Source organism: Bos grunniens, chromosome 7, assembly GCF_055505025.1.
Source record: "Bos grunniens cultivar Pamir isolate PY7600 chromosome 7, Bosgru_T2T1.0, whole genome shotgun sequence".
NCBI lineage: Eukaryota > Metazoa > Chordata > Mammalia > Artiodactyla > Bovidae > Bos > Bos grunniens.
The window spans coordinates 50139802-50154229 of record NC_141171.1 but is presented as its reverse complement, the minus strand read 5'-3'; the positions used below and the strand labels follow the sequence as shown (position 1 = coordinate 50154229).

General features: G+C 39.2%; 1 protein-coding gene across 7 annotated transcripts in view; it reads right to left on the bottom strand.

Annotated features, from left to right (window-relative positions):
• CTNNA1 (catenin alpha 1) overlaps positions 1-14428 on the bottom strand; it is a 344567-nt gene that overhangs the window by 22671 nt on the left and 307468 nt on the right. For all 7 annotated transcript variants that reach the window (XM_086411845.1, XM_086411843.1, XM_086411841.1 and 4 more), the window contains one exon: positions 10290-10382. In XM_086411845.1, coding sequence (XP_086267971.1) covers positions 10290-10382 — 93 coding nt within the window. The remainder of the gene's footprint in view (positions 1-10289; positions 10383-14428) is intronic.

Sequence of the window (14428 nt, the reverse complement as noted above, 5' to 3'; positions counted from 1 at the left end):
GTTCAGTCAGTTCAGTCACTCAGTTGTGTCCAACTCTTTGCGACCCCATGAATCGCAGCACGCCAGGCCTCCCTGTCCATCACCAACTCCCGGAGTTCACTCAGACTCACGTCCATCGAGTCAATGATGCCAGCCAGCCATCTCATCCTCTTTCGTCCCCTTCTCCTCCTGCCCCCAATCCCTCCCAGCATCAGAGTCTTTTCCAATGAGTCAACTCTTCGCATGAGGTGGCCAAAGTACTGGAGTTTCAGCTTTAGCATCATTCCTTCCAAAGAAATCCCAGGGCTGATCTCCGTCAGAATGGACTGGTCGGATCTCCTTGCAGTCCAAGGGACTCTCAAGAGTCTTCTCCAACACCACAGTTCAAAAGCATCAATTCTTCGGCGCTTAGCTTTCTTCACAGTCCAACTCTCACATCCATACATGACCACAGGAAAAACCATAGCCTTGACTAGACGAACTTTTGTTGGCCAAGTAATGTCTCTGCTTTTGAATATGCTATCTAGGTTGGTCATAACTTTCCTTCCAAGGAGTAAGCGTCTTTTAATTTCATGGCTGCAGTCACCATCTGCAGTGATTTTGGAGCCCAGAAAAATAAAAGTCTGACACTGTTTCCACTCTTTCCCCATCTGTTTCCCATGAAGTGATGGGACTGGATGCCATGATCTTCGTTTTCTGAATGTTGAGCTTTAAGCCAACTTTTTCACTCTCCACTTTCACTTTCATCAAGAGGCTTTTGAGTTCCTCTTCACTTTCTGCCATAAGGGTGGTGTCATCAGCATATCTAAGGTTATTGATATTTCTCCCGGCAATCTTGATTCCAGCTTGTGTTTCTTCCAGTCCAGGGTTTCTCATGATGTACTCTGCATAGAAGTTAAATAAGCAGGGTGACAATATACAGCCTTGACGTACTCCTTTTCCTATTTGGAACCAGTCTGTTGTTTCATGTCCAGTTCTAACTGTTGCTTCCTGACCTGCATATAGGTTTCTCAAGAGGCAGGTCAGGTGGTCTGGTATTCCCATTTCTTTCAGAATTTCCCACAGTTTACTGTGATCCACACAGTCAAAGGCTTTGGCATAGTCAATAAAGCAGAAATAGATGTTTTTCTGAAACTCTCTTGCTTTTTCCATGATCCAGTGGATGTTGGCAATTTGATCTCTGGTTCCTCTGCCTTTTCTAAAACCAACTTGAACATCAGGAAGTTCACGGTTCACATATTGCTGAAGCCTGGCTTGGAGAATTTTGAGCATTACTTTACTAGCATGTGAGATGAGTGCAATTGTGCCGTAGTTTGAGCATTCTTTGGCATTGCCTTTCTTTGGGACTGGAATGAAAACTGACCTTTTCCAGTCCTACAGTCATTTTTAGAACACTTCTATCACTCCAACAAGAAACTCCATATCCACTAGCAGTCCCTCCCTATTTCTCCTAATCCTTTCTTCCAGCAACCACTAACTTAACTTTGTGATTTTTTAAATTTATGTATTTTGGTAAATTTTTATGAATTACCTATTCTGGACTTTTCCTATAAATGGAATCGTACTAATATGTATATTTTTGGAACTAGCTTCTTTCACTTAACATGTTTCCAAGGCTCATACACACTATAAAATGTATCAGTACTTCACCCTTTTTACTGACAAATAATATGCCATTATATGAATTTACCACATTTTCTTTATTCAATCATCAGCTACAGACATATGAATTCTACTTTTTGGTCATTATGAATAACGCTATGAATATTTACATATGTGTTTCATTTATTTCCACTGTTTTTTTATATGTAACTAGGAATGGAATTGCTGGGTCATATGGTTAACTTTATGAGGAACTGCCTATCTTCCAAAGCAGTTGAACCATTTTACATTTCCACCAGCATATATGAGAGTTTCAATTTCCTCATATCCTTAACACTTGTTTTCCCTTTCTCCCTATTCCATTTTTTAAATAACAGCCATCCCAGTGGGTGTGGAGTGATATTTCACTGTGGTTTTGATCTCCATTTCCCTGATGGCTCATGATATTGTCTGTTAACGTACTTATTGACCCCTAGTGTCTTTGGAGAAATACCTTTCAGATCCTTTGATATATTCACTGAATGAATAAATAATGAAAGTAGTTTGAAAAAGAGCTGAGAGAATCATTAGGAAGATCTCTAGGTACAGGTGCTTATGGGTTATTGGAAATAAATGTGTTCATAGTAATGCAACTTTGAAGGTAAGCAAGGACAGGGGAAACTGGTAGTGATGAAGTTGAGATCTGCGAGGTAGGACAGCAGCTATCACAGAGTCCTTTGGGCATCGTACCTGAGAGCAGGAGTTTGGGATCATGTTTTTTTGGTGCTACAGAAACCGCATGTCTTCAGGTCATGTCTGTAATTCCCAATATATTGGAGGGGTATCCAAGAGTGAGGCTATCATATTACCCCTCAAAGACTGTAATCAAAAAACTAAAGAAGAATCAGACCCACTTGACTGGTATAACTAATTCCTCTTCCCTCCCAGCTAACTGGAAGGGATAAATTATCGAAACTATCAATTATAGATTGTAGGTTTTGAAGACTAGGCCAACCCAGTTACTATTAATAGCCCACTACTTTCAAAAGCTTCCCTGGTGGCTCAGAGGTTAAAGCGTCTGCCTGTAATGCACGAGACCTGGGTTCGATCCCTGGGTCAGGAAGATCCCCTGGCGAAGGAAATGGCAACCCACTCCAGTATTCTTGCCTGGAGAATCCCATGGATGGAGGAGCCTGGTGGGCTACAGTCCACGGGGTCGCAAAGAGTTGGACACGACTGAACAACTTAACTTTCACTAACTTTCACTTTCAAAAGTGAATGGGTTTGGACAATAAATTATTTGTCAAAAGTATCCTAGCTTTCCCATGTGTTATACCATAGTCTCCCCTATTTTCATCATTTCCAGGCTTGTTCTTTGACCTCTTTTCCTTCTTCCCTTTGTTTCCCACTGGGTGATTCAAGATTGTGGACTACTCTTCATTAATTAACTCATTAATTCACTAATGTTATCAATGACTCAGAGTGGAGCTAGACCTTGTAAGAATACCTGGCTGAAGAAAATGTTTCTTAAGAGGGCCAAGTAAACACCAGCAGGGAATTAATTATATGTTTTAAATACTAAGATAATTTTCCCTTACAAAGAGAAAATTGCTCCCTTTGTTCTGTAATCTTTTCTCATACAGTATAATGGAGGAAAAGCACCTTGTCTAAGGTGAACTTTCTTGTTTTGATTACAAAACTGTGGGACATAATAAATTAAATACTATTTTCTGATGTATTGGGACTAGCTGCTAAGTCACTTCAGTCGTGTCCGACTCTGTGCGACCCCATAGATGGCAGCCCACCAGGCTCCCCCGTCCCTGGGATTCTCCAGGCAAGAACACTGGACTGGGTTGCCATTTCCTTCTCCAATGCATGAAAGTGAAAAGTGAAAGTGAAGTTGCTCAGTCGTGTCCAACTCTTAGCGACCCCATGGACTGCAGCCTACCAGGTTCCTCTCTCCATGGGATTTCTCCAGGCAAGAGTCCTGGAGTGGGGTGCCATTGCCTTCTCTGGTATTGGGACTAGAAAGATACTTAAAATAATACTTTGAATAATCATCCAACATGACACTTATTAGGGAAAACTCTAGAATCATTTACTTTAAAAAAGTCAAGATGTTATTGACCGAATACCTATTGTCATCATTACTTAATTAATGGTCTTTCTAGCTAATGAAATAAAGTGGGAAATGGAAATAAGAAAAGGCTGTTTAGAAAGTAGACAATAAAATTACTTTTCAATGTAGAACATCTTTGTTTATCTAGAAAACTGAAGTAAATCAACTGAAAAACCTCTTAGAATTAATAAGAGTTCATTAAGGTAGCTAGAGACAATGTAAATATATAAAAATGAGTAACATTTCTATATACCAGAAAACAGGACATAAAATGAAGGGAGTATCAGCTCTTTATGAAAACAATAGGAAATATGTGAATCTGTAAAGAAACCTAAAGGACCGAGATATCAAAAGTAACTTTTTCCGAGTACATTATAAAAAAAAAACTTGAATAAACAGAAACACAGTCCATGTTTAGGAGTAGGGGGACTGACCTATTTATTCACCAATTAATCTGGAATAGTTAACGGCTGAGAGCAGCAAATATATACATGGGATAGAGATCAGGAGGAATGAAGAGTTAAAATGTAATACAAAGCTAAAGTAATTGAAAAGAAAAATCTAAAAACACACCCTATCATAAAGCAGAAGTCAATATATGACAAAAGAGACATCACAAATCAGTGATGGGGGATGGTCCATTTTTACATTTGATGGGCTATTTGGAAAAAAAATAGTCAATGTCTGAACTTCATACTTATATTTATGTGCAAAATAAGATTGTTCCCAAATAGATAATGAGTTAGATTTAACATGATATGGCTAAAAGAATGTGTTTAATTATGCACTTACTGAACAAATAAATATTTCTTATGTTTTAGAATAGTTAAGGTTCCATGCTTCCACTGCAGAGGGCACAGATCTGATCCCTGGTCAGGGACTAAGATCCCACATGCTGTGTACCAACCCTGGCCCCACCAAAAAAAAAAGAAAATTCTCTGCTTACATTTGTATTTAAGTATACATGACAGATGAAGTATATAATGTCTGACAAATCAGTAAGGAGAACGTTAAAATACTGGTATAAAATGGAGGTAAGACATGAACAGCCTACCTAAAGTGACCTAGTTAAGGAACAACAAGAGGGAAATATTTACTCTCACTTCTAAATTAATGTGACTCACTATCCTTGCTCATTATATTTGCAAAGAGCCACAAACTAGGCACTACCACCACATATCAATGGCAACTTTTTAAATGCTACTGTAGGCTAAGACCTCCAGTACAACACTGAACAGGACATTCTTGTCTGGTTCTGATCCTAGGGGGAAGTACTCAAGCATTTCATGATTGAGTATGATGCTATCATGCTGAGGAAATTTTCTTCTACTCCTAGTTTACAAAGTGTCTTTAATCAGGTCTGGATGTTAGATTCTGTCAAATAGTTTTCCTGTTTCATTCCCACTATTCTGGTTACTTCTTCTGTGTCTCTTTTGCCGTCATCTTCTTCCACTAATGCCGGAGTTCCAAGGCTTGATCCTATGCTGGTCATACTTCTCCCACCTGTGAGCAATTTCTAGTTTCATGATTTTACATACCACCCATCTGCCAACTACTCCCACATCTCCATCCCAGACCACTCATTCTAGCCCCCAACTCATTTCCTAACCATTTCCTACCCAGCGCTCTACTCAGATGTCTCAAAATAAACATGTCCAAAATAAAACTCATGATTTCCTGCTCCCAACCATGTTGAATGCATCTCACTTTAAAATACCTATCACTCAACTTCAAGAGGACTCACAGTGTTGGGGACAGCAAGAGAACTAGATTTCCTTAGTCCAATCAGTATCTTCCTCTCCTCCAGTCTGGACTCTAAAAGAGTAATCATTCCATATCTTCTCCTCAAACCTGTCACACTTCTGAGAGCATCATCACTCTCAGCTTATAGCTCTGCTTCCTATTTAAATGAAAAGATGAATACAATCAAAAAAGAATGTCTGCGAATCTTATCACTGCATCTACCCATTTACCTGCATTTATGCCACATGCTCTGTCTTACATCTTTTTAACTGTGAATGTTCCTATCTATGCTCCCATCTCAGACACTGTCCCTGGCTTGGTCTATCATCTCCTTTCTGGTCTTTGCTTCTACATCACTCTCTCAGTGAGGTCTTTATTGATCATCCCAATCACACGATTTAACATCCACACCAACATTGTGTATGTGTGTCTATGCTTAGTCCTGTCCAAGTCTCTGTGACTCCATGGACTGTAGCTCCTGCCAGGCTCCTCTGTCCATGGGCCTTCCCAAGCAAGAATATTGGAGTAGATTGTCATTTCCTACTCCAGGGGATCTTCTCCACCCTGGGATTGAACCCAATCCTTGTGTCTCCCGCACTGGCAGGCAGATTCTTTACCACTGAGCAATCTGAGAAGCTACACACCAACATTACAAGTTACATTAGAAGAGAAGGTCTCAAATCAATGATTTAAAAGCTTCTAACTTAAGAAACTAGAAAAAGGGGGAAATAAACCCAAAGCAAGCAGAAGGAAAAAAAATAGAGTAGCAATTGATAAAATACAAATTATCAAAAGTCAGTCAAGAATAAACAGCTAATGGTTAAACAAGTAATCTGAATATCATTATATCTATTAAAGAAATAATTTATTGTTTAAATAATAGTTTAAACAATTTAGTTTAAAATCTTCCCATATAGAAAATTCCAGGCAAGACGGCTTCATTGATAAATTCTCCCCAAACATTTAAAGAACTAATACCAATTATATAGACTTTTCAAGAAAATGGAAGAGGGAAACCTTTTACGGTATGGAAAACAGACTTTACAACAAAACAAAACAACAGACCAGTATCAATATACAAGGCTTACAAGGAGACTAGAGTGTTTCTGGGGCCCTGTTACCTACAGACCTCCATGGGAGGGGGTTAAGGGAGGAAAGAGACACAGAAAATGCTGTGAGAAAACTTTTAGTCAGAAGCATCTCCTTTGAGCTCTTCTGTGCAACTGCTGTGTAAAAATGTTAGAGAAAATCAGAAGCGGAATAACATATGAATGAGAGCTTGATGCCACAGGCTTCCCTGGCTGGTATGCTTTAGCTCATTAAAGAGCTATATATTTTCTCATTAACTATTCAAACCAGGCCTGTCTGAGTTTATGCTTATTTGATAGGGACTGAACAACAATAAATGCTTATCAAGCCTGTTAGCCACAAAAATGATCAGAATTTCCATAGCACAATGGGAGAAGCAATAATATGAAAGATAAATCTAAGTACGCAGAAGAAAAAAAAATAACATTTCTTCTTTCTCAATTCAGTTAGCGAGAAATCCACCCCTCCCCCCAAAAAAAGGACCAAAAAATGTAGATAAAGCAGCAGCTTCAAAGACTTGATTCACCCTTGCTTAAATTTCCAAGAAAGGCCATGCATTAAACCCAGCCATATGAAATATTAAACTGCCAGATTTGTATTAACTTAAATGTACAATGCTCATTCTTGCATAATGAACTATGAAAAATAAAATATTAAGTCAGATCATCTCCAAAATGCCATTCTCCGATTTTAAAGACTCAATTGCCAAAAACCTGCTGTTGGCAGGGTTTTTCCACTTTGTTTTGACCAGCATTGGATGAACTGAAAAATGAAAATCTTTTAAGCAGCTACCAAGGAATAAGACTTGAGCACACCATGAGGAGATGATGTGGGGAATCAGGTCCTTTTCCAGAACAGTTTGATTTTTTTTTCCCCTGATAAGAGCATGTGAGATTGGTGCTATCTGCTCAGATGGAGGTAGGTCCCTGTTCTGGAGAACAGAGTGAGATACTGCAGACACAAAGCAGAAGGCAATGCAGAGAGTGCTGACCTACTTTCTTCCCTACTCATGACAACAGTAAATCACCAAAAAATGGGGTGCTTTTCTCCCCCAAGCAACAAAATAAATCCATCTTCAGGTTACTTCGTCTGAACTCAACTTTAATACCACAAACATTTGGAGTTAAAATTGCTTTACTCCTAAAAAGTTAGTACTTTAGAATAGAATTTCCCATTTCCAAAAGTGAACAGAAAGATGGGGAAGAAAGGTTTCTACAGGTTCCATCTGTCATCTCTCCCCTCCAGAAAGGAACAATAAGGTCTAGGAGCCAACTCCACACTGTGGGTGGGGGTCACAGAAAAGCCCCCAACAGAGGGGCCAGGGCTGCCTGAATACAGCAGTGTGGGTACAGCTACTGTACAGCTACTGACATAAAAAGAGACTGGAAAAACCCAACACACAGTCTATACTGTGAATGGATGCTGACAGTAGCCTCAAAGAAACATATACTTTAATATTGTCTACATGCTACAGCGTATTAAACACCATGTTAAACTACTGGTGAATTAACTAACTAGTTTATTCAAGTTGATTAGCTTGCCTAGGGTTTATCAAACAAGCCAGTGATGCCTGACATCACTGCCCATACCAGGCTGAAGAGAGGGACAGCCATTAGCCACCTTAAAGGAGAGGTCCTTCGAGTATGAAACACATGGGCCAGGGTAGGTGAGATGCAGCTCCTAGAAATTTGCTTTATCCTCCTCAAAGAATTTCAAAATGTTAGTTACCAATCCTTTAAAATTGGGACTTACCAAAAAATCTGAATTGTTGACTTCTCTTTACAAATAATGAAAGAATCTAGCAATAATAGGCTGGAATGAAATCACAGTTACCTCATTTAGAAATGGCACCTGCTATCCAGTTTGTCATTACCATGCCCGCAATGTCTGCTGTATTTGTTGTCATTGAATCTGCCTAGCCCTATTTGCAAGCCAGGGTAGGATGGAGCCTGGGAAGGAATCTGGGAGAACAATCACAACAAGTAACACCTTTTTATCAAGGACATATACCAAATGGCAACTAATGGCACTCCAGTACTCTTGCCTGACAAATTCCATGGATGAAGGAACCTGGTAGGGTACAGTCCATGGGGTCGCAAAGAGTCGGACACAACTGAGTGAATTCACTTTCTTTTCTTTCTATACCTAATCCTAGGAATCATCCGGGTATTGTCCTGGGGTCTGCTCTAGTAGGAGAAATGAACTACAGAAGAGAGGGAGAAAGGTTGCCTCAGAAAGCACCTAGAGCCTGGGCAACAAGCCCGAGCCAAACGTGACTTACGCACACCAGCACTCCCATTAGAATCTACTAGACTCTCTTTTTCAAGGCTTTAATATCATTTATATAAATACTCTTAGTAGGTGTGATCAGCGTATGTTACCATCTGTTTCAGCCGATATGTGAAAGCATTGTCGCTTTTCAAGCATTTCAAAATCAAATGGAGAAGCAAAGGCATTAAAAATAAAGCACTGATAGGGTAATAAGGCAAGCCTGAGAAAAGAATGCCAAATCTTTAAAACCTGCTCTAAATTTATTTCATACAACTTGTTCATCCATGAACTTTCTGGACGTGATTAAATTTACTGTGCTTATTATCTGTATAGCTACTGACTGGCCAGTAACAGACTTAATGACTGGGTTAAAGCTGAAGAAACACTGATCAGATCATGTGGATCCACAGCTGACCCAACACACTAACACCCAGAGGAAGCAACTTTCATTTGCAAACTAACCCACATGGTTGAGAATGAGAACAAAGGCTCTAATTAACCTGCGTACCAGTCAGGATCCCAGATTAATCACCAGTCTTTACTTATTTTGGTCAGGAATCATGCATATGAAAGAGCCAAGGTAATGTTTACGGTGTATCTTAAAGCTGGTGGCAGGCATAACACAGAAACTTCATTCCTGTGATCTCTTATACTCCAGTTCCCTTGATTTATTCCTCTTTATTTGTGGTCAATGTCATCTGGCAGGACATTTAGAAAGAGGTTTAGGGTATGTCCATGACCATTCTCTGCCTCAGAAACTGGAGAAGCAACCTCTTCACCAAAACAGCACTGACACTACTCAGAAACCCCTATGAGGGGCACGGAGTATCAAGCCACACAAACACGATTAGCACACTTCACGGCAGAGAGCAGCTCATCTAACATTTAACAAAACAAGCATTCTTCTGCGTGCTTCAGTGTCTTTCTAAAGCCCCAGATGCTTAACCTAGCCTAATCACCAGCCTCACAATATGCCACTGGAAATGGAGAAAAGTTCTCAAGTTTTACCAGTAGCAGGCTGAAATACGTTATTAATATCTGTATCATAAGGGTACTTCAGGACACAGCAGATTAAGGCTTCCAGTTCTTGAATCTCATGCCCTCTAACAAGATCCAAACACTGGGCATAAAGATGGAGTGTGGGTGGGCAGCAGTTATCCTTTCAGGCTCATGGGGTAACAATCCTGATGCCAGGACTACCACATGTTGCAGGTGGCCCTCCCTTAGAAAGGCCCTTAGCAATGGCCACTGCCTGCCCTCCATTTGCCAGCAGTGAAAAAGGCTATACATTTCAAATGACGGGCAAGGAGACAGTAACGCATGACGCTTAAGCAAATATCACTGGAAGTTAAACATACATTTCTCTCCATGGACTGTGGATCAGTATTTTGTCCTCAAGGCTTCTATCTAAGATCCTAAAAATGAAACTAATAAAATAAAATTCATTTCCACTTTAATAACCCAAATCCAATTGGTGATAGCTTAAACACTGCTGGTTGTACTTTACCTGAGGACAGAGGGCTTCTAGCTGGCTTGCAGACATTCGAACAAGCTTTACACCTTCTTCATTGTTGGAGATGGAACAGGCCAAGTTGGCCACCTAGAAGAAAAGATAAAAAAGGTCTTTGAAGATTTTTCTCTTTTGACTGCAAAGGAAAACAAATGTACATCTACCCCATCCCTGACCTTTAGAGAACAAATGAAAAAAGCACCAAAGGTGTTTTATTTCTCACAGACTGATTACCTGCTTATGAGGACAAATTTTTTAGCTCTTTGCTAAGGAAATTAAACAGACTCCTAACACATGTCACATTGTTGGTGGCAGAACCCTGAAAGATCCTAGGGCTTATAACTCATCAGATGTACATGGGCTCTAACCTGCCTGAACAGTAACCTCAGAACAAGGGTCTGCTGGTGTGGGCAGTGATGTGAGGAAAGCTAAGGAACCGAGGCACTAAAGAATCACTGGTACCCTCAACTACAATAAAAATGTATTTTGCAGCTATTCCTGAAGGAAGGAAATCGAAATTCTAAGTTGCTATTCTCATTTGACAGGTGAATGGATACTTAAAAGTCAAGATGAGTTTTATTTGAACGCAAGGCTATTTTTCAAATAAAAAAGAATAGCATTAACACATTGAGATGGAGGTAAGGCCATCCTCATAAGAAATGGGAAAAGAAACAGAGATGATATCCCATAGATAAGAACAAAACTGTCCTTCAACTGGTTTCTTCAAAGCACTGACAGCTGGACTCTTTCCTGAATGATGCTACTTCATTTGAACTAAAATCTTTACCTTCCCATCCAACTGCCTCAATGACACTACTCGTGTATCCAGAGACAATCTTTCCAAGTTGTGTCATATTTCTTCTGCTGAAGCTCTGGCTGTGCTGAGAATGTTGCTCTGTAGTGGCTGCTAGTGCCATGATCACTTATCCACATTTCTAAATAAACAGGTTTGCCAATTCTGTTAGCAATACCAAGGACCAACTGAATACATGGTGCTAAGAGATACCTTCTCCCCAGCTACAAACTGAGTTATGAATGATAGACGCATAGGCAGTTGAGTATCAGAAGCATACTCTGAAAACTTAAAATGCCAGAGTAAACAAGGGCAATTGCAATAATCTTTGATTTTCACTGCTTTACCCAAGTTAAACACATAAAGACACAAGAAAAATTATATACCATTACTGTTGTTTGCCGTGTTACAGTTAGGGATTATCAGCTTTCTCTAAGACTGCTAACTATCGTAACTAGAATCCTGCAATGCTTAATCATAAGGAGAAACAAAAGAACATGCAATTTAAACACAAAAATGTATGGAAAAAGAAAATTAAGTCAGATTTTAATGTGTAGGGGCCTTCAAAATCACATACAGAAGTAACATTTACACTCCCTAAAGGTTCCAACTCCACTTTCCAGTGTCAACTGAACCTGAGCAAAGAGGCATTTCTCTTCATGATGACAACCTACAGAGCTGATTGTTGATTTCTATTTCTTTGCTTTAAAGTGCTGCAAAACATGACATAAAACTTTTACAAACATTATTCCTCAAATATACATTTTATGGTGCTCTACTGAAGGAGAAAGCTTTAATTAGAAGTGTTTATGAAACCATAGCTTCTATTGCTTCACTGCCTTAAGAAGGCATTTTGAAACCAAATAAGAAAGCATTTTGAAACCAAATATAAAATTGGAGGCTGATGACTGAATTAGCAATTTGGGACTAACAAAGACGCCTGGTCCCGCCCCATGCCCAACATTTTAATTTTAGGGGGCCAGTCAAATGTTAGATTCAGGAAGGTCTGTCACTGTTTCTGCCTTCAACTCTCTGGCCACCACACAATTTCACATTCTCCCAATTTTATAAATCTGTAAAACTCAGAAAAAAATATTTAAGTTAAGAAACAAATTGAATTCTGTACACCATCATTCCTGTTTTCTGACACAAATCCTAACAAAACAAAAGTTATGGAAGACTTATTCTTTATTTTAAAACATTAAAGTGTTTCTGATGTACTGTTGAAGCAGTAATGTTCTACAAGAGTACACTGCCTGTTTCAGGAGGCTACCCCGCCTGCCCTGGAAGGAGGAAGCGGGCGCCTGTCACTGACAGTCTTCTCCAGATGAATGAGCTTCAATTCACCCTCCAGGGACAGGGCTACTCACTTCTTACCATGGCAAATGTGCAAATGCAACATCTCAACCACAGCTCTCTTAGAAGCTAAATTCATATACTAGCGCCAGGCTTGACTGCCATGAAAGCTGGGTATAAGGGAAGGGGCTTCCTAAATAATCTCTTTGTGGGGCTCTAGAAATTTGGATAGCAGCTAACTAGACTGAAGAAGTTTCTAAAATCTGAATTAAAAACACTCAAAGCAGCTGACTTCCATAGAGAACCTAACAGAGCTGAAACTTTGGAGAGTGATGAGTCTCTAATTTGCTTTGGGAATAAATTGTCTTATCTTTGCAACCACAGTAACTTCATGTATTAATAATTTAAATGTCTTTGATTCCCACTAATCTAAGAGGTAGGCTAAGATTGACACTATGACTCCCACCTTTGAAATTGTGACACTGCTTCTGCACCACCTCTGCCTATTCCATTTAAGTGTGGACCTTGTAGACAAGCACAACATTTCAGAAAACATTCAACTACCCAAAAAAACAGCCCTGGGCTTTTGCTGGGTTTAGTAATAATCTGTGCTGTGTGGAAAAAAACTGTGACAGCCAGGCTGTGTAAAATCAACTAATATGACATCTGTACATGACAGAAAAGACAACTTTTCAGACACTGAGGAAAGCTCCAGAACTTCTTCATTAAATACAAGTTATTAAGCAAAGTTATAAGGCAGAAAAACTATATAATTATGACAAATTTTCCTGTTATATATGTGTTGGTGACTTTAAATAAATTTAAAATTTAAGTCAAACACAAGTTGCTTCCCACTGCCCCTTAAACTGGAACCTTTACAGGAAGAAAAGAAGAGATTTCTTTTTGTTCTTAGTAATAAATTAATGACCTACTCTCATAGTAGTCTATACCTGTTGTGGAGGTGAAACAAGTAAGAAGAACTGTGAAACAGGAAGCTTTTACGTCTAAGTAATGACCCCACAACCTGAGTAGCAAGCCATAAAGTTGAAGCTCAAAACCTCTATCACTTGCTACATGGTTTTAGGTCAAGCTACCACCTGAGATTTCTTTAAAAATGGTTAAGCTATCTGTACTCTCAAAAAAAATCCAAAGTAATAATAAAATCAACTTTTCTAAACTTGTCAATATAGGAAGACAGAAGTTCCAATTGCACATCACATAAATATCAGAACCACACAAGAAATTTTTAACAATCATTTCCAAACCCACAGAAGAAATGATGATGGAACAGAGATTAAGCTTCTAACTTTCCATTTTCCAGGAAAGGGTCTTCTGACAGTCTTATTAGGAGGAATAAGATAGCTTACCCAAAAGTGAAGCACACAGGGGTGACAGAAAAGTTCCAAACTGGACTATGATGATGACTGCATAATTACAGTTACATAAATTTAGTAAAAACAACTGAATTGTACACTTAAAATGGGTGAATTTTATGGTCTGTAAATTATACCTCAATCATGTATTAGTATCTGTAAGCAACTGGCAGAAGTAAATATCAATGGAAATTTTTGGTGATGGAAGGTAATCTAAACCCAGGCATCAAAGAACTCCCACATGTGAATACCAGAAATGTGAACCCACCAAACTCAGCTGGTAAAGAATCCGCCTGCAATGAGGGACACCTGGGTTCAATCCCTGGGTTGGGAAGATCCCCTGGAGAAGGGAAACGCTACCCACTGCCGTATTCTCGTCTGGAGAATTCCACAGACTGTATAGTCCATGGAGTGGGAAAGAGTCAGACACGACTAAACAACTTTTACTTTCACTTTCATACAAGGAACTGGGATCTTGGGCAAAAGTCAGCAAAAGAACTGTGTAATCAGATCCATGACTGCAAATAATCAAATGATCAAAAGTGGAGTATTAAAAAATGTTTTTTTACATTAATGGAAATAACAAAGTATACAAAATATAGAAAAGAAAAAACACACTCAAAAATAACTAGGCAGATTTGAGAAGGATCAAAATAGAATTTCAAGAGAAAAGT